This window comes from Scomber scombrus, chromosome 15, assembly GCF_963691925.1.
Source record: "Scomber scombrus chromosome 15, fScoSco1.1, whole genome shotgun sequence".
Lineage (NCBI taxonomy): Eukaryota > Metazoa > Chordata > Actinopteri > Scombriformes > Scombridae > Scomber > Scomber scombrus.
This window is the reverse complement of record NC_084984.1, coordinates 11,549,243-11,570,799: the sequence shown is the minus strand read 5'-3', so window position 1 is coordinate 11,570,799 and position 21,557 is coordinate 11,549,243. Positions and strand designations below refer to the sequence as shown.

Genomic DNA, 21,557 nt, shown 5'->3' with positions numbered 1-21,557 from the left:
GCTTGGCTGAAATGCTGGATAATCACCCTTCACGCAAAAAAAAAAAGTGATGTAATAGGGACTGAAATGAAAGGAGAAGAATCAAATGTGTTCACTGGCAACATACAATGAGGTGGCTGGTAATGTCATAGACCTTTTCACCCTGTTGGTCTTATGTGATCTGCTTGGTGGGAGAAAATCCTCTTTCCTAGCACCCGGATATTGTGATCTGTGAGAGCTCAACCTATTGGTCGAGAGGGCCACTGAGAGAAGGCCTAATTTATTTAAGTCTAGCTCCAATGAGCAGGATTTTATGCAGTAGGAAAGAGCAAAACCCACAGATTAATACTTTAAGTCCATCCCAGCGGTAATTAGCATTACTTACCTTGCAATAACAAATATTAAAGATGTGTAGGGTGCGATTTGCCAGGGGGGATGGCTGGAATTCCCTCCCCTCTGGTCTTTCTATCCCTGTCTCAGCTGAATTATTTTGATCCCCTTTGGGATACAAAAATGTATCCACCTCATAGTGATTTATACTGCTTCACCCATAGACCATATTAAAACATTTTAAAAATCTATCGTTGTCTTGCAACATGATAACAGTCAGTAGTGCAAACTGCAGTAAAATCAGAACTGGACTTTCAACGTCAGTGCTTGTGCAACGATAAAGCTGACATGCCATCTAGGCTACATGATGATACAGTAAATGGACCAAACCCCCTCTCTGATATCATGTGAACCTGATCTTCTTTTAATCTCGGCTACTTAATATGATAATGTGTGTCACTGTGAGGTTCTTACCTTCTCTTGGTACTGCCTGCGCGAGGAGTCCAGTGATTGGATTAGAGCCGTAGCATGGCCTACAAACATGGCGTAGCACGTGGCGCCTACAATCATACTCAGCATGGTGATCCACAGGTCAGACATGCTAACGGGTGCCCGGGCTCCATACCCGATGCAGAGCATGTGGCTCATAGCTTTGAAGAGGGCGTATGAGTACTGCTTACCCCAGGAAACGTTCTGCAAGGACGAAGAGAAGGGGAGAAAGAGAGAGACAGAGAGGGGGTGGGGGAAGTTACTGCAAGGCAAGGCAGAATGGAAAGACAGGCTTTTCTTTGATGGATCACTGAACCTCTACCACACATTCTGCTGGCATACTCTTCATGCCTCACAGCCTAATGCCCTCACTGAGAGATTGAACTTTCTACCTCTATTTTTCCTCTCTCCTCTTTCGCTCGACATTTACTCTTATTTTTCCCTCCCTGTTCTCCCTCTGGCCCGAACCTACCTGGCTTTATTAATTCGCCAGTGGGTGAAAAACTGTTCATGTTTGCAAGAGCTCAAAAAAATATCCCTGAACTTGCATCATTTACAGAAGTCTGTGGAGTTGTTTCCTGTAAAGCCCAGGGCATCCTTCTCAGCAAGGGTTGCAGAAAGAGGAGAGGAGGACTGGGCTGAATTGTGCCCTCTCTCTGGTTTAATTTTAACAAGTGTTGTAATGGGATTCATTGTGTTGAAGGCAGAGGAACAGAAATACAGAGCTGGGAGGGAGGGAGTGCTACTGCTGCAGTCCCCACACACACATCAACAGGACTCAGATCTGGCAGTCATTTATCATATCAGCTTGCACGTATACACGCTTCCTAGTTGAACATTTAGTCATGCACGGATTTTTTAAAACAGCGCTTTGTTACAAGAGAGAGGGGCCGATTTGCAGTGAGTGAGAGTCGCTCCTTTAATCTCTCACAGAGTGTGTTCTCCCCAAAAAAGTGACATTGTCTTGTGTGCCTTCAATTACACAATAATATCTTTAGTTGGGTTCACAAGGCCCCAATTATCCCATAATGTGTCCAGCTGGGTTCATAAGAAGCAATTTCATTTTCGACTTATTAAACAGAGTAAGTTGTTTGAAAAGAATATGATCACTCGCTGCTGACTGGGAAACAACAAGTGTTGTAATTCTTTAACTCAAGATTAGTTTCTATAACTCCTCATGTCTGATATTGGTGCACTGTTATAATGAGGAATTATTAGCCATGTATAAAGTATGAGATGAAGGTATGCTAAGAGTTGGTGCCTTAAAGGCCTCCCCACCATCTTTGGAAGTCAAGTAATCACATAGTTGTAGGGTTTTACCATTTCGTTGAGCAGATTCAGAGTTGTCATGGTGCCTAAAGTCAACACTGAACCTTAACTGAACTAGATCTAAACATCTGAAATAAGACCTGAGGGGGAAACTTGCATCAAGCACAAACGTTTTAGGGGTCAATATGCTTCCAACAAAGGAAGGCTTGATGGATCACCCAGAAGCATCTGAAACCATCTCTTTCCCACTTTTTTCTGAATTTCCTAAATTGGAGGAGGGTGCATCTGACACTTTTTACAAAACCGGCAATCTAACAATCCTGGCCATTTACTGTACAAAGCAATTGGCAAGGTGTGCTGTGCAGAAGACTGCAGGATTGTAGCTTCTCTCTCAAGCTTTTTTTTTTTTTTTTGGGGGGGGGGGGGGGGCAAAACTACTTCCGTCACTTTTTGTGTGCACAAACAAGTACAACATAAATGCCTTTAAGGTGAGACTGTCCAAAAATGTGCACCGTATTCCCCATTATTGCATCTTTTGCCTTCAGGCATGAACAATGCTCTACAAACTAGTTCCTTTCGAGCAGTTTTGTAAAAGGATTTTTTGCCCTTTTACTATGCAATTGGAAATCTTACTAAAAGTCACTTCCATCCACAGAGGCTCTTAAGTAGGAGACCCTGACTCCTTGGGCACCTGGGCCTGTCTGTCCACGGTATGGTGATTCCACAAGCCTTCCAAGTTATCAGGTAGTTTCACTGCATAAGACTTGAAAATGTACTACCTTCACATTTTTGTTTCAGATTTATTTTTTCTCTCTTTTTGTAACAGTTTCAGCTTTTGAAGAAGTCACGTGTAGGATTCATGGAGCAGGATTTAGACTCCTCATTAATACACTATGTCAAAAGTGTGCCTTTTTCCTCGGGGAACTGCAAAATATCTAGTGAGTAACTCAACCGGCCTCTCGAGGCTACATCTATGAAACCCAGTAAGTTCCTATCTGGAGAGAAATGCGACAGCTCTCTGCTACAGGCCTTGTAGCCGCAGCTAAGTTGCCGACTCCGCCAACAGCTTCAACTCCTTTAAACAAGAAACGCTGAGGAAGTGCTCCCACACAGAATACCTGTCTCACCCAAAACAGAATAGCTAATGAAAGAAATACCAAACCTCTAAAAAATATAGTTAATCTCTGTCTTTTCTGCCAGCTGAAATACTTCTGGTGTCTCCTTTGGTCCTATGATTTTCTGTTCTGCTCGACTCCACGCTGTTCATCAACTGTGTTGGTAAATGAGTATATGTACAGCTAATCTGCCCTGGAAGACTCACTGACTCTACTCATCTACATGCTGATTAATTTTTTTTTTCTTCTGGAGACTGATTAAATTCATCCAACAAAATACTGTCTTCAAGTGCCACACAAATAGCCATGATTCTTTTTCACCTTTACTGCAATAGACATATTTCTGGCTTCTGTGTGGGCATAAATATGTAATTGTGGCATACAACACATACACTGAATCACTTACATGCAGGCAAAACAAAAAAAACAGCAGAAACCAAGCCAACCATGTAAATGGAACAAATGCCATTTGGGAGGTCATGGGCCTTAGGTGTCCTTTCACATGTGTACATGTTGCATGTGCGGTTGAGATGGTGGGACACTTTATTGAGCAACAATGCAGAATGTTTGTGTTGACATATTTGTATGCGTGCAAAAGCAGAAAAACGCAGTTTTGCCAGATGATGTCAGATACGGCAGAGTGACTCACTGCACCTTTTGCTGTTTGTCCTTGTACGCGTTTGGTGAACGTAGATGAATGGCAGGGACTGTTTGTACTGCTATTTCAAACATTTAGGAATTATATAATGAGCTTGTCATATAATTCTGTTGAGTATGGGCCATATAGGGTTTAAGCTTTGACGTCACATTGCATTGTGCATTGGGTGTGTCATATTTCTGATGTTTGTTCATAAATAGAAAAAAATATAAAGATGCTATTTTGGAGTTCTTTCTTGTACAGATTGTATGATGAAGATTAACACTGAAGGAGCAAACAGAAAATTAAGGGTGTCATGGGAAGGCAAGGATGCTTCAGGATGCGTATTTAAGAATATGAATAACAATCAAGAATCAAGTTGTAGACAGTTCATACAGGGAATTTGGGGGCTTTACCCCAGTCCAATAAATGAAAGTATAGGCTGTAGATTCACTAAAAGTTAATAACCAGTGCCTGTTTGCATGAAAGTTATTCTACATCATAAATCAAAACTGATTTGAATGAGTGTCTTACAGTAATGTGCTAACAGCCTAGCTTAACACTGTCTCTATAGTGGACTAAACTGTGGCTCCTAATTAATAATCAACAGGTGAGAGATCCTTTATGCTAAGTCCTATATTTACTGTAAATAGGCACAAATTGAAAAATGTGTCTTTTAGATGCTAAAAGCTGCATGTTTGGGATAATGAAGCTGGTTGTGTATATTGTTGCTGATGGTTATAACAGATCCCAAAATATGGAAGTAGAGAATGAAAATCCATACAAATGGCAGCTGAAAATAACTGACCAATTGACCACTGTAGCAGAAGCAGTTTTATTAGTGATTCTAAATCTGGGACGTGTAAAAAAAAAAAAAGTGTTGTTTTTATCGGATGAAGATGGAGTAAGAATGAGAGAGACTTGTTAACTGAGAGTGTTGCAGGAGTAAATTCTGTAAAGTGCACTTTACAGGAGCTTTTAATGTAACAAGACAAAACCACCACACAAGCTACAAGACCAGCAACATAACTGCAGTGTTATTTTTCACACCACTGCTTTTAAATCAGTGTCATTCCTTAGTTGGATTGCTTGAATTTGTACTTTTCCTGCTATCACAGTAAGTGAATCACAAAAGGTCTGATCAGGTGCATTATGATTGTAGCAGTCTGTCATAAACAGTTATCAAATGGAAGACATACACATATATTTCTTCAGTATGTTAAAAGTGTTCAGGAACATCAGACATTTTTCCAGACAGAACTGTCATAATTATTTAACTATTGTTTCTTACCATATAGCCTTTTGTGCTTTGGGAGGAATGACTTTAACACATCTTCTCCAGAAAATGTACTTTCTGTTTTTATAGTACAATGCCCATGATTTTAATAAATGTGGCTAACACAGCAGATGTATTCAGTTCCTCCAGAGTTGTTCTAAATATAATTAAGCTCTAGATGCGTTACATCAGTTACTGTATGTTCATCTTTCAGTAGCTCTGCCTTTGTTTTTATGAAGAACTGTAAAGTGAATTCACAGCCTTCATTATTATACACAAATCTCATCCCACACCACTGTATTGTAATCAACAACTTGAGAGTTTCTATAATTAGACTGCGTCGAGTGTTGACTGTGAGCTCGTGAGTTTAACAACTTGCAATCATTTTAATTCATTAGTCACAACATCTCCAGCGTCTCCAACAGTCCCCTCACACAAGATGTAACTGGTTATGTGACCGCAAAGGCACTGGATGATTCATCATCCTCCCAGTGTTATGTGTGACCCAAAGGCATTGGTTGGTGCTGATACCCACGAATAAGACTAACACGATGTAATGCATGGCTGCAAAGGATAGGATTTGACCCCTGAACAACACCAGTGCTCACAGGGCAAATAACAAACAACAGAATGATTTCTCATCTGTACACCCACACTGTTTCAATAGCGGCCCTAGTTTCACTGCAGCATTACTTATTATCGAAAGCCTAATAAAATGCATTTCCTGTCATATTCTCGTGAAAATTACACTTTTAGAATGTGCAGGTGTTTATTTACCATTTCTAAAACAAATTTTTTCATGCTACAAACATTTTGTCCTTTTATTTACATGTTTCATTCAAGGTTAACACTCCCTTTGTGTTTTTCTTTTAATATTCATATTTTTTAAATGAAACTGAATTGGCATAACATTCATATTAACTGATGCTTTTAATTACTCAGTCACGTGACTATCTAACCCATGTATGGGAAAAAAATGTGACGCACAATATCCATTTTTCAATTACATAATCAAACTACAAGCTGTTCACTCTGGCAATGCACAGAAGGCAGTCTCTGAGCATATGAGTGAGGAGGGGTGATGAAGGGGTCAGAAGGCTTGAATGAGTACCCAACTGTACAGTAAGTTGGCAAGAAAAGCACTCACAGTTGTGTATCTTATTATGAGGCTTGTGATTATCTTTGTCTTATAAGTGAAGTAAGTTGTAATGCTTCTGTCCTAGTCAGCAGACCTGATGTAGGATTCTTCTTGGACTTGGCCTGCCAAAGGTTTCTGATATTTTCTCCTTACTTGTCTATTTTCTTTCTTTCTTTTTGACAAAATTGTTACCCAAAGTTGTAAAGTTGTAGTGTTGGTAGGGCTACAATTATTTTCTTTGTCAATTGATAAAAAACCCAAAGATATTCACTTAACAAAAGACAAAGAAAAAGCAATCCTCACAATTGAGAGGCTTCAACTTGGGAATGTATGATTTGTTTTGCTTCAAAAGTGATTTAAATAATTAATATGCTTTCAAAATATATATAGTTGCCAATTAATTTTCTGTTGATTGACTAATCAGTTAATCAGCTAATTGTTTCAGTCAGTTGATGTAGGTTAGGAGACAGGGTAACCACACACATGTGAGTCTGTGCTTTGTGATGTGTTTACTGCCATGTATTTTCTTTATCACATGATATATTGCTAAGTTGTGGTAGGCCCTTTCTCTTTGAGTTATAAATAAATGTCCATTAGCAGGCAAAGGCTACTACCAGGATGACATTCTTTGGAGTGACGTGACTTCTTTTTCTTTTTGGTGTCCAATCATGTGCAACCAAGTATACAGCAGCCACTTTTACTGATTAGCACACCCTCAATCAGAAAGGTTAAACTAACTGGGGCAACCTGTTTTATGTTTGGAAATGAGAAAGTGTCCACACTCGACTCTCATCACAGGTATACAGATGACGATAGCAGCCACATTAGAACAAGAGCGATCTTGTGTCCTTCAAAACTCAGTGTTGCTGTAGCTGAGTGCTGTCCTGAGCAGCCATGCTTGACATCTTAACAATTCTGCTGGAAATACTCTTTTCTGAGTCACTCCCTAGCGTCTGTGATGAAATCCTCCTATTAGCAGCAAGGCCACTCTGACACTGAAGGGTAAAACACACAACAAATGACACACAACAACAATTTCAACCAATTTAAGATGCTGTGCACCGAGTAATTTACTGAGAGGGCAACACAAATTAGCTCTTACCATTAGAGCAAAATCAGTCTTGCGTTTAACTGAGATGAAAGCTTCTTGTTAAGAGAAATGTGAAAAGTTTGATTAATTTATAAACTCTGGACTAAGCCAAACTGTTGGAAGTGACTCATTTGGGTGTTTTGGGAGAAATAGAAGGGAAAGTAGTGGGTGGTCTAAGGATAAAAAAAAGGCCAGGAAGGGTGACTGATGCTGAAGGGCAGTTATGCATGGTTAGACATGTTTTTTTCTCCTTTTGTGCGTGTTTTATCTACCTACAGTACAGTATCTGCCAGTCTGTTTGCCCCTTACCCTCACTGGGACATGAATCCTCAGCAGGCTACTGCTCAGCTGTCTGTCTTTTAATACACGCCTGGACAGGAGCAGTGAGCTCACACAGACCCACAAAACACACGTTCCTCCAGGCTCCTGAACACATATCTTTACACTCCACATTCAGACAAAGCAACAGCCCATCACCCTCTCACCCGAGCCAACGCAGTGACAGCAACATTATCTTGTGTGGTGATTAAGTAAATGCAGCCTCTAAAGAATAAGAAGCTACTTTCAGGCCATTAGTCAAGAAGATAACAGGCTACACCCTGTGCAGCACCACTCAGCAGTATCTACAATCCTCGTTGGCCCCACTCTCCTTCTCACAGCTGGAGACAGAAAGGACCAAGCCAACAACAGAGAAACACCCCGCCCCCGCAATCTGAGTTTAAAGTTGTCACTCTTGAGCAAGCGCAGCTTAAAGATACAAACTTTGAAGACAACATTCACCTGACAGTCACTCTCCCGACAAGCCGGAGAGTCGCATTATGTATTTATACCTGCTGTAAAAAGAAGGGGGGACATCTCATCAAGATTTGTTTTGTTTATGAACACTAATGCATTGTGATGGTGTGAGAGGAGGGATTCCACATATGGGCTGGGCTTTTCACTTTGGATTTGCCAGGCTGCAGTCAGCACACAGGCATCTACTTCTGCGAGGATCCACAGGGAAGAGATTCCACAAATTGCTCATTCTACCACATCAGAGTCAGAAACACTATGTTAGCTACTCATGAGCTGACACCCTGCAGTACCAATCACAAAGAGTTTGGCTCCGATGTATCTCAATTAGGGCTGCAACTATTCAATTATTTGTATTGTTGATTGTTCCGTTTTCAATTGTTATGCATCTGCTCAGTAAATAGCAAAGCAAGCATTCAATCAACACAAAAACTATAGAAGGTAATCAGGAAAATAAATGTGAACAATTAAATTATTCCATTATTTTGTTTTCCTGACTGTGTGACTTATCTTCAGTTTTTTTTGTGTGTGTGTGAAACGTTGAATTTGTGGAGCTTCCTCTGTATTTGAACATCAGGGGTATGATTATTAACTGCTCTTCTCATGTGTAGTTGCATGAAAAATAATGCAATTGATGCCCGTCTTTTCCTAAGACTTTATGTTTTTGGCCTTTTTGCACTGTGACACTGTGTTGTCAGTGCAGTATTCCCCTTAAAATTATTGATTCATTGTTTATAAAACTTTAATTGTGTAAATCAAAATTGCACATAGCCCAAAATGCTTATTTTCTCTGACCACTAGTCCAAAACACAGTTATTCTACTTAAAGTGAAAGGAAGAGAGATAAATCCATGTTTGAGAAGCTGGAAGCAAAGATTGTTTGTTTGTTTTTCTTTGATACTGTACATAACTGATTAATCAACAAAGTAATAAATCAATTAGCAAAACTGCTGTGGATTCATTTTCTGTCTATCCTCTCATTCATTCCTGAACACAATATGAAAAAATGGACAACAGATTCATGAAACATATGGTAATCCTAATCCAACAGTCCAAGAAGTTGTGAAACTGCTGAGATTTGAAGGTGTCATTGTCGCCTTAGTCTCCCATACAGACAGACTCTGTGATACTCTATATATAGGTATGCTATCCTGCAGACAAGCAGCTTCAGTCTGAGCATGTCACTAGAAACCTGATATCTGTGAGGAGCTACAGGTATGAGACATCTCTGTGATGCTGTTTCTACATGCTGCATATCATTTATTCTCCAATTTCATTTTACCAAGGAGAGAGGATTTAGAGGAGTCAGTCATCATAGCTGTAACTATCCTACAAGCCTTCAGCAAACAGCTATCCTATATTAGCTCTTTGTTTCAGGGGCCCTTTTGCAATCTCCTGTTATGGTTATAGCTTTTCACAGCCCAAATGATCCTGCTGCAGAGAGGGCAGCAAATTAGCCTTTTGCATGATTCCCATTTCATATCGATTTGCATCAGGGAATATACTGTGTGTGATTCATTCAGAGCAAGAGGAGCAGCGAGAAGTGGTTCATCATTAAGCCGCGTGATTACAAGTAAATCTGATTCCAGAGTGCTGTTCATCAAAGTTTAAAATCTGGGGCTGCTCTAGTAAATGAAGTAAATGTTTGCCCAGTTTTGTGTACATAACCAAGGATGAACTGTGAAAGTTATGTGTGGAATTATAACACTGCAAATTCCTTTCGGTGCAAACAGAGATGGATAATGTCTGTTTGGATGAATAACACATGTTGGTTGGTATTGGGCTCACTTGGGCAACTCATTGCCTGAAAGTAAAGAAAAGAGTGGGATGCAGGGTCGTGATGTTGAGGAAAGGTGACATTTGCACCTCCAGTCTGATGCCCATAAGCAGTCAGTGTGCATGTGGAATACAGAAAATGTTTGTTGGAGAGTTGGAAGATGAAAAGGCAGAAGATTTCCCGGGGCGAGCATTTACAATTGGCATTACCCAGGAGGCCTGCGCCCACTTCTGCACTATCACATCTCCGTGAGAGTAGCAACTGCAGCCCGCTTGACCCCAACTCTGAGAAAGAGAAGAAGGCGGCGGAAGACAGAGGCAAAAAGAAAAAAGCACAGATAGAAAAGAGACAGTCCCCAGAGTCCTCAAACTAGGTAGTTTCCTGTTTGGAGATTGCCATAGTCTAGAGAGATGCCAGGCCAGAGTGGAAAGCTGTAGCGAATGTTGAACTGAATTTTTGACACTAGATATGAAAGTGAAATTTGTTACACACTGCTGTTAAAATACCATTAGGATGAATGTACTGTAGTACTGTTTGTATTAAATTGGTTTCAATGCCTCATTAAGCTGTTTCTTTGTAGATTGTAGGGAGTTAGATTTGTCGATTAATCGAGAGGTTGCTAACTAGTCATTTTTTAAGAAAAAATGTTCGAAGTCTTTGATTCCAGCTTCTCAAATGTGATGTGGGTTTATTTAGTGTTTTATCAGAGTAAACTGAATATGTTTGGGTTGTGGAATGTTGTGGACAAAACAAGTCATTTAAAGACACCACTTTGAACCCATTTTCTGATGTTTTACAGAACAATTTGAGTTAATCAAGAAAATAATCAACAGATAATGTAAATAATAATGTAAATCATTGTTATTTGCAGCCCTAATGTGCATGAAACAGAGTCCTAGATATAAACAGAGTCCCTGATGAATATCTCTGATATAAATGGAATACCAGACTCCAACATCGCTCTAAACAAGTCAAACACTAAATCAGAACAAAACACCAAGACAAAATACGACATGTTGACACAACATGTTACCACAACTCGACATTCACCACACGACTACTTAATTTGTTTTGTGTTAGCGCTTCCTGCTTTTTGTTATCGCAAGTTAATTTTAAGTTTTTCAATGACATTACAAGAAAATACTACATTATTCACAGCCTCTGCCCAATTACACTACAGTCCAGCTCACTGTGAAGAGCAGCCACCCCACACTGAACTCCTGTAACAGCCTACGCGTCAAATCTAATGTTTTTAAATGACTCACATTTTAGAGCCCTTATTATAATCTAACATGATTATCATCACTGATGTGCATTCCACACTGTCAAAGAAATAAAAAAATGTGCACTCTGATCGCATTCCTTCAGGGTTTCTGACAGCACTGTCAGCCAAAGTGGTGATCACACTGGCTGACAGTGGAGGAAGTGGAGCCATAGTCTTGTCTGGTTCAGGTGTGGTAAAGCTCACCAAGACTCAAACTGATAGCAGAAGAGCAGTGAGCAAAAAAAAAAAAAAAGAATGAATAGGGCATATCAACCAACACTGTTATACTCCTCTACAGATTTTCCATCACCCTTCTCTCTATTTTCATTACAGTTAGGTTGACAGGTACATAATCTTGAAACAAGAGCGGGTGTGTAAAACCTGTTATCTTGTGTTGCTCTGTAGCAGCAGAACATAAAAGTGAGATGCTTCGACTAACAACATAATGTTCTAGGAGGGCTACTATGATGATTTGACATTTAGGAGGGCAGGTAACAAACTGCAGGTTTGTTTTCCCTATTACCTGTTGCAAAAATACACACAGTGGTGTACCTGTATTCATTCATGTACATGTTTTTCTGATTTAATTACCTTTTTGGAAGTGTTCAGATCTAATAAGTTGACCTCTGCATCGACTGTTCTCCAGTGCCTCAAACATGGCTCTAAAACAGTTACCACATCAAGTTGTTTCCATGTTATTCATAGATTTCTTTAAGGGTTTCACAATAGCAAGCTCAGATTGAACTGGGACACTGTTGTTGTCAACAACAATTGTTATTGATTCCCCAGTCTCGTCTGATTAAACGTCTAATCCCCTTCACTACAATGGATGTGATTTAACTTATCTACAACTGTGTTTTGAGGCTACTTTGATATACTGGTTACCCAGTTAGGAAGAATACATACAAATTGACTTTTCACTGAAGCCCTTTGACGAACAGATTATCCAATTATAATTTACGCACGCTTTTCAACATCTGTATTTCTCTACATGCCTTTTTTGGTTACCCAGAACCCAAACACAACAGCAAAAGTGCCCAAACTTTGTGGTTACAACTTCCTTTTCTGTCACGTGACACACACTGGCCAAAAATACTTTTTCCCATAAACGTAGACTTTGACAAAGACATCTGTAAATCAGCACATACATTTTTTGGAGTGGTACCCCCCCCCCTCTAAATGACTTGACACTATCATAATTTGATCCATTCAGTCCAATAAAATTTGGAAAGTCTAGAAGAGCCGCACAGTTTAATTATTTTTACCCCATTGAAGTTAGCAGAGGGCTAATGTTCTAATGTTCATGTTCTATGGGCCTGATGATCCAGGTAATTTTATACCCATAAATTGAACTTTTTTGCTTAATGCACTAACTACTATCTAGTAACCCTCACTGCCACGAACGAGAAGCACATCATTTACCAGCTAGGTTACTGGCATTTCTCATGTGTGGTATTTTCCCATTTTGTGGAAAAGTTTTTCCATCCTGTTGTCAGATTTTTATGTTAGTGTTCGTCAGCTGGAGACGGCATTTTCAACCAACTCATGGAGCCAACATCAGCTTAATTTGCAAATTGACGAGCTGAAAAATCTACCAGTGACAGTTTTCATTTCAGTTGGCAAAAATCGATGGTCACCAGCTAGAAATAAGCAAGCTTTTTACTAACTCTAATTGAAATGAAGCACTCATTCTTTTGAAAATAAAATAAATAAATTGAGAGGTAAATCTGTCGTTATCACTATAAACTACATTTTTGCCATGAGAGAATGTAAAGTTTGACAGGCATAGAAAACAAGGGGAGCAGGGCTTAATAAATATTGATTTCGAAGACTGCTCCGATAAGTTCAACTGACTATATATACAGATCATATATATCAAATGCCAAAATAACAAACAAAAGAGAAGAGTGCAATACTTACAACCATACCGTTTAGGGACACCCAGCAGTCAGGGGGGAAGTCTTGAAGGAGAGGCACCAGATACTGGAGACAGCCATCCCAGTGACACAGAAGCAGCATCATCCCTATCAAATTAAATATTCTTACCACAGCACTAGCCAGGTCATAGGTCATATGGAAAATCTGCCAAAGAGAAAAACAGATGGAGAAAGAGACAGAGAGACCTCAGTTAGACCTCTTCAGTATCTCCTTTGTTGTGTGAGTATGTACACTCAAATACATCATTTATGTACAGTTTTGAGAAGTGATGCAAACCTCTAAACACAGTGGTTTGAATTTTATCACATGAGCTGGTATTTTAGATACACAAAAAGATTAAAGAGAGGCTTAAAATGTTCTCAAGAGCACAAAGTCACTTTTGAAGTAGACAGCATGCAGCGCCAGTTTGGCCACCAGAGAATTTGGCCAGTGTGTGTGTGTGTGTGTGTGTGTGTGTGTGTGTGTGCATCTTCACTCACAGATGTTGAGCTGTTCATTCATAATTCAGCATGGCTGCGATCCAAAACAAACTGACCAGCAAATATACATACGGCACAGAGTACTCTGTAATGTAGAGCAAGATTTTGTCAGGGAAATACTGAAGAATGAAGGGAGTGCACACCTCTGGAATAAACAGCCAGGAAGTGTGTTTAAATGCCATGGACTGAGGCAAGTGTTATTGCCGGTTTGGCCTCACCACAGGAGGAAGTTTCAGAATAGAAAGTCATCAGTGGGGTGAGTAAGCATATCTGCAATGAGAAGCAGTTTCATTTACTTTGGACCTGGGCGAGGAGAATTGACTCATGCTTGGTCAACTGTGGCACTAATTCAGAGTTTCTCATTAGCATGAGAAACCCATTATTTCTTTCCAGGTTAGTTATTCCATAATCTTCCTCACGCTGAAGCTTAATTTATTCTTCTGAAAATAGTTAAATATAGACAAAGATAGTGGCTGATTGGTGGGTTTTGCATAATAAACCTGCCCCATTTGCCAATTTGTTGAATGAAATATTTGAGGTAATTGTCATCTATTTTTAAGGCGATGGCTTTCCATTCCCTGTAAAATGCCTATTCTACATATCATAAGTGTAATGACAGATTAATTGCCCTCCTAATTGTCATGTGGTTAACAAAAAAGAAAAAGGAAAAAAAAATCACACAAAGTAAGAAAATGGTTTAGGAATTTGTTTAGGAATGTTTCACTACTTTGATCAGACTTTCGAAGTTGGAAGTGGTACAAATAAAATAAAAAATAAAAAATCTAGTTCTTCTTTAGGAAAAACTGATCCCTTATTACCAAGTTGCAGTGCAATCAGTCCAGAATGTGTGTACTTCATGCTTAGATGGATTTTGGTATAATTCAGTGCCATATAAACCCCATTAAACCCCAGGTGTGTTAAAGGCTCTTTGAATCCATCATCTCTCCACCCCGGTCTATTGTGACTGTCCTGTAACCTTTCTGCACAAAGGACAGTGTCCACACACAAAACAGAAGAGAGAACAAGAGGCTGGGCTGGTGCTCAGATCCCTCTGTGGTTCGACTCATCCACAGGGAGATACAGTGCACTGCCCTGAAAGGCTAAAATTAGCCACTAGCTTACAGGATGGCTGTCTCAGTGCACCCAGTATCTCTTCTGCTGCCTACATCTTTATTCTTAATTTAGAAGAACGCTCTCTCTCTGTCGTGCGCACGCGTTTCTTCACATTCATCACAGTTTGATGACTTAATAGCAAAGAACAACAGACACAGGGCAAGATAGATAAAGACGAGAGTGAGAAAAAAAAGATAAAGGTAACTAATAAAGGTGTATATTCCTTAAGGATCGCAATAGGACCAGAACACAGGAAGTAGCACTTTGGTCCCTCTTTGAATTGCAAATAATTCACACAAGGCAGAAATAGAAAAGTGTCAACTGCTTATCTGCTCTTTCCTTCCTCGACTTAGGGATAATCAAAAAACACCACAACATTGGGGTCTAGGGTTTGCAGGGAAAGCAAGCGACAAGGCTGCTGCTGAATGAGCTTCAGGTTAGATGTCTGAAGGTTGCAGAGAGGTTTTACAAATTCCCAGGAACCGTTTCACTTTGCTGGGAAGCCGCTACAACCTTTGGGTCATGCTCGCCGAGGGCAGAGAGGGAATGTAGATGTAGAAACTCATTAACACAATGTGGAGTTTGTTTGGGTTTGAATTTCAGGGGCACTAGTCTGAAAAGTCTGTCAGTGTCAGCAGGTAGCCACGAGGTAGTAGTCTATTAATAGAGCTCTTAATAACAGAGGCTGTGGGTGTAGTTCAGTGGTCAGGTCAGAGGATTATACAGGATAACCTTCATTATGATGTAGGAATATATTAGGCTGAATTTTAACTATTTGAAACATTGCAGTGTCGCAGTTGTTGCCAGGGAAAGAAACAATCTACAATTCTACTTGTGATAATACAAACAACAGAATATATTATACCTCTAGACTAAATGAATCCCACAGCAAAACCACAGAGAAACAATAAAATACAAGATGGAGCGAGGATTTGGAGGGAGAAAGTTTAAGTTGACTCTCATATTGCATACAAAGGTCTGCTGTCAGACTCAAGGGAGGGAATTAAGGACATGCAGAAGGCTGTGGAGAGAAGACCCTATGTCATGCTCAGGATATGTCAAAGAAATGTTAAAACAGTCTTTAGTTTCCTCACTTTCAAACATGCTCATTGCTGAGCAACATCTACTTTCTGTTATATGTGAGGTATTATATACACATACTGTATATATTTTCTAATAACTAATAAATAGAAAATAACTAAAAATCCAGCTTTCATAAAAGAAACAAGATGAACAATGACTTTAGAAGAAATTGTTGGGGAGTTTTATTTACATGGACAGTACCTGCCCTGCCACAATTCGTTTAATGGGGACTGTAGTTTTTTCTGTGCGCAAAATGAAAAATGTTTAATTTTGTTAAAATAATAAAGTTTCTAATAGCGGCTGCACTAGTGGATGCCGAGCCGTATGGGAAGTTAACCCCAGCAACATGGTTCACTTTTTCTAAAAGACCAATGAAAGAGACATTAAATAAGAGACTGCATTAACTTATAGACGCTACTGGAACTGAGGCTAATCAGATGTGATGTAATGACTTTGACTCTCTATAGGTGAGTAAGTGCTTTCTCCAAGAGGATTCTGGGAGTGGCCGCCGTACCAGCCTGTCATGCTGTCTGATTTGGTTAGCTTCTTTGCATGTTTTTGAGAAGATGTGGGCAAAGCTGCTGTGCAAAAGCAGCATTTGGATGAGCTTACACTGTGTGCTGTCACGCAAGACATTGTTTCTTTTTGCAGTTCTGTCTGATGTGTTTTTGTGCCAATGTATTGATTTGATTTTGTTTTCATGACCATCTGTTTTTGTTGATCCATGTAGTTTCAAAGTGTAGCTTGGCTATGATCCAACACATTGTCTGTAAAAGATCCAGGGCCTCGGTGCAGTGTTTGTGTTTGTGCATTTGCATGAACGTGCCCATGTGTTTCAAGATGAGAGGGGCCCTGTAAAAACTCTTTAACCACCTGCTCACATTACAAGTACAAAGGACAGCAAGGCAGTGACATTTCTGAACATTGTCCCTACATTATAGGCACAACAAAGCGGTCGACCTAGCAGTGCGTCCGCTGGAAAGATCTGAATTCATTTTCAGAGTGCTCTCTCCTTCAACCTAAGCTCTCATAAACTGCACGACAGTAGGAAATAGGTAGCACTGATCAGCATCACCAATACTCTCGGCTGGCATTGGTAAGATATAGGCTTAGAATTAAGTGCATCAAGCTTAAATTTGACCGGGGACAGGGGCATAGGTCAGTATAATCCTCTAAATACAGTGGAGACAAACAGCCAAGATGTGATATGATAGGCCACAGTCTGGTTGTGTCCAGCCAGCGTGAAGCTAATTCACATTTGGCCTTTCCCCATCTATTCAACAGCGCTATACGGTAGAGTAGATGAGGATGTAAAACTACTGTAGGAGTTATTGTGTGTCTACATACACAAACACACTTCAATGAACAGGATTAAGACTGTGAGCAGTTAAACTTCAGTGCAATTAACTAACAGGGAAGGTGTTACAGTAGGTGTCTGAAAATTATGGAGGTGCTGCGGCTCGTGTTATACTTTTGAAAAGGTTTTATAATGGTGCAATCTGTCAGGTTGACATATGTACTTCTGACTGACATTTTCAATCTGATGTGCAGAGAAAAGAGCATGCAGGAGAATTACTCATCATCTAGCTGTGGGCCTTGAACACGCAATTACAAAGTGTTCTTTATGCATCTTCAAATTGGACATGAGTGACCTCTGTTTGAGGTTAGTGAGGATTAGCGAGGGACTAATTTGAGGGGATTAAATCCACCACTGGCTATTACATTGAAGGATGACAAAACTGCTTCCAGGAAAATCTGGAATTCTCCCGCTTAACATCGTCTTGCAAATCTCCTTTTGGATCTCTCTTGGTTTTGCTTAATCACAAAATTTCAGTTGAACTTGGATTTGAAAAATCATATTATCATCTAATGGGAATTCACTGTGACTTAGGGAGTCTCATGTTTTCTTCTGCTGTCTATCTTCTTATATCTACCAAAAGAGTTGTTAAATTCTTTGTACAATACGAATAACTTCTGAAGACAATATACAGCTTTAGCAGATAAGGCGTAGTATGGAGTATTTTATGTAAACTGGAAATACATTGCCAGTGCTATTCTTTCCCCCAAGAAAAGCAGCTTCCTGGAAGTAATTAGAGTTCACATGACTGCGATGCACTATGCGTAATAATGTTGATACATGTATAGTTCAGACATAAATAAACATAAAAAGAGTTGGCATTATTTCAGAGCTTCAGGCAACATAATGTATGCTCCAGGAAGCTAATCAGTCTGCAAATCTGTCTACAATGCAGACAAGCAGAGAGTAGACTCCACAAGAAAAGGAAAGAAGAGAAGCAATGCTGTACTTCCAATGACAAAGAAGAGTTAAAACTGTAAAAACATTGATTTCCTGTGTTTAAAAAAAGCACTGAATCTTCAGAAGCAGTATATTTAGTTAATGAGGCCCAACAGCAATTTGTAGCCAGAGACTTAATTAAAAGGCAGGTGGCGATCGATGGGATCTTTACACAGGCAGAAAACAAGTAGTGATCCATTAATGTAACAGAGAACATCTGAAAGAGAAGGGCCTTATTTCTGCTATGCATGCACTTCACTGTCAAAACACAGAAAAATCAACTTCAGTTTCAGTTGTTCTTCCTTATTGGTTTAATTAACATGCATTTTGTTTATTTAGTTTGATTTTGAAGTCACCACAACCTGATTTTTACATTATTTCAGCAACTAACCATTAAATGAAAGAAAACCAATAGCCAAGCATTTTAATAGTGAAGTTATCTTTGAGTATTTCATGTAACAACAACAATCAAATATCACTGAATCAAATCGAGTCTGACATTTGATTTCCATTTTAAATACAATTATAATGGTTTGGGACTTTATTACTTTATATGTTGAAGTTGCTATTTTTCTCTTGATTTTTATAATGCAATTACTTCACTACAAATATTATCCATAAATATCTGAATCTATTCTTGTGACCCGCAGCAGATGCATGTTTGTGAACGTTAAATAAAGCTTCTAATGTTTAGGACTGCACAAATCACAAATGAAAGTCTTTGAGTGTAGGATAATAATAGACATGTGACGTTGTAGATAAGATGATGCTGTTCTTAACGGGATTAGCTACCAGCCATTAATCAATGCATTCATTTAATTGGCTAAGTCATCCTAGGGCAATTTGTGTCAATCACAAGTTAAAATAAAGACTCTTTCTATCCATGTAACTCCCTCCTATGGGAATGCTGCCGTTCATCCGCTCTGTTTTCCATCATTTCCGTGTCCGTCAGCAGTATTCTCTTGTTCTTCCACTAAGCACATCACACTGCACCGCGAGCCTAGCTCCCTTGCCCGCTGTCTCACCCGCTCTGCGTCTATTTTGGTCGTGTGAGCGTGATAACCTCAACACTTCTGTTCTGCCTTAATCTGTGCTCCACCATTCAGAGCTGCATTGGCAGAAGCAGCATCCTCCCGGGCAGAGAAGCCCACACGGGCCCAAGGGTCACATTTATGATGTTTTCTGCATGGACTTAATTTGTGGATTGTGTGGCGATACTGTGTTGGTAATGGCTTTAGGACTCAAACATTTACTTGTTATATTAGAATCTGGTTCCTCTTTTTTATCGGTGCTTCAATACATTGTGACACACACAGTGTGTTTAGCCTTGTGTATGCAGGAGAAATCAGGGACCATTTAATGATTCTCTCCAGACAAATGTTAAGATGCACTGTATACAAACCGTTCTTTTTTGAAAAATTATTTTGTGTCTGATATGATTTTCCCCTACAAAAAAGCTGAATACTAGAACAGAATTGGGCTTCCAAACTATTTGTGATATCACAAATTCTGCTCGTAGGCCCACTTCTTAAAATTGGATTCTCAGTGAGCTCAAAGAAACTTTCCACTATCAGCAGAAGAATGTGAAACAGCCTTCTGGTTTCGAACTTTGGACATACATCATTCTGCTCAGTGAAGCTCAAACATTCAACTGAGGAACAAGAAGAAAGACATTTTTGAGGAGAGGGGGACTTTAAAAGCCCCATGCGAACATTATTCTGAGTAGGGATTAATGTATGCAGTTAATGCATTCTGCTAATTTATGCATATTCCTTTAGAAATTTCCGTCAAGGCTTGCAAAGGTCTGCCCTATACCATGAAAGGCTCAGTGCTTCAGGAGAACAAGTAAACATATTTTTGGATGAGGAGGAGGTTGAATGTTCTATTGATTTTGTACCTGTAACCTGAGCAGTGGTAACAAAATAGAAACATCAGCTCTGTACTAAGAAAACATGTACACATGACTGACATCTCCAAATTCAAATAGTACTCATAGCAGCACCTACTGTATACATTGATAACTCATCAGTGCAGCGTCAAAGTTGCTGAGAATACAGATGAGTATAATATGTTTTGGACATACTGTTTTAAAAAATGCCAGCAGGCTGAAGAACAACTGCATTCCCACATGACCCATTTTCCCTCCAATTGTCTGGTTATGCAAGTCTTTTTCAGCACGACAGTTTGAAAAATCATTCCAGGAATTAAATCAGTACCCTCAGTCTATGATGGAAGAAAGAAGGAACAAGGCAAAGAGCTGAGAGATGACAGGGAAGTGACGGACAGACCGAACGCATGCATACAACATTTACCCGAGGCACTGCTGCTGCCCAACATCCTAACATAGAAACAAGTCAACCCAATAAAATACAAGAAAACACCACATGTAAAACAAAATATTTACTGACATATTAAATAAGATTGTATTAATGAATTTCAATTAACGCTATTTGTCTGCAGTTGGCATAGATATATTTTTATATGATTTCTAATAGAGAAAAATCTCTAGCCTCTAGGGACTGAAAATCTCACAGTAAGTTTTATGTGAGTTTAAAGTCAACATTACTAATTACCTCATATTTTAGTTAAGCCTATGATGTGTGAGTAAAAGGCATTTACAGTACAGCACTTTGCTGCACTGTTGCAGTAACTCCCCGAGGTCTACTTGTTTTAAATGATACTGGGGGGAGTAGCTCTATATTTCTTAAATATGTCGAACTCTTATTCTCTTTCTTGCTGAGAGTTAAAAGAGACTGGAGGGGGAAACAGCTCGCATGACTCACTCTAAAGTCAAAAAAATACTCCTGCCAGTATGTTTAGCTCTACTTGGTCACAAATAAATAGTGTGAGCCCCTAACTCCCTGAAAAAAAACACAGCTTTTGATTTTTACATTTATGTTTGTGTAGCCTATGTGTTAAAGATTCTAGCTGTTTCCCCCTGCTTCCAGTCTTTATGCTAAGCTAAGTTAAGCTAAGCTTTTCATTATTTTCCGGAAAAGGTTTCCTAATATTTACTGAATTATCTGACAACTTTAAATTTAATTTCGAACTATCATATCACTATTTTTGTAGTACATCTTGTGTACAATGACCAGACATCCTGGTTTGTCCGGCTCTTTCCGAGAGAACCTGTAGGCTAAGTATGCGGTTAGCTGTCATATTGGAGAATGAGTCAATCTTTTCTAAAGCGCTACAGGGGGCTTACTTCTTCCTCCTTAAAGTACCCAGCAATGAAAATGCTGTGTTCTGCACAGACCGCAAAGTTGAAATACAGATATTAAAGATGTCATATTAAAACAGCCAACCATGAGCGGTGGTTTCCCTGAGAGCTCCAGAAAAAGGCTCTATCTGTTTTTTATTAACAAGGTGCAATTATGATTTAATGTTTTGACGTTTTAATCTTTGTAAACTTATGACGACCTTGTGGCACAGCAGGAAGTTATAGGCCACAATGAGATCTGTAACTTGTTTTGTTTAAATGGAAAAAAACCTG

The 21,557-nt window shown here is 39.4% G+C and overlaps 1 protein-coding gene across 1 annotated transcript in view; it reads right to left on the bottom strand.

The window, feature by feature from the left end:
* Window positions 1-21,557, bottom strand: part of LOC133995297 (potassium/sodium hyperpolarization-activated cyclic nucleotide-gated channel 1) — a 70,362-nt gene that overhangs the window by 27,096 nt on the left and 21,709 nt on the right. Inside the window, exons 3-4 of the mRNA XM_062434638.1 lie at window positions 13,076-13,237; window positions 784-1,002 (exon numbers count right to left, since the gene is read on the bottom strand). Coding sequence (XP_062290622.1) covers window positions 784-1,002; window positions 13,076-13,237 — 381 coding nt within the window. The remainder of the gene's footprint in view (window positions 1-783; window positions 1,003-13,075; window positions 13,238-21,557) is intronic.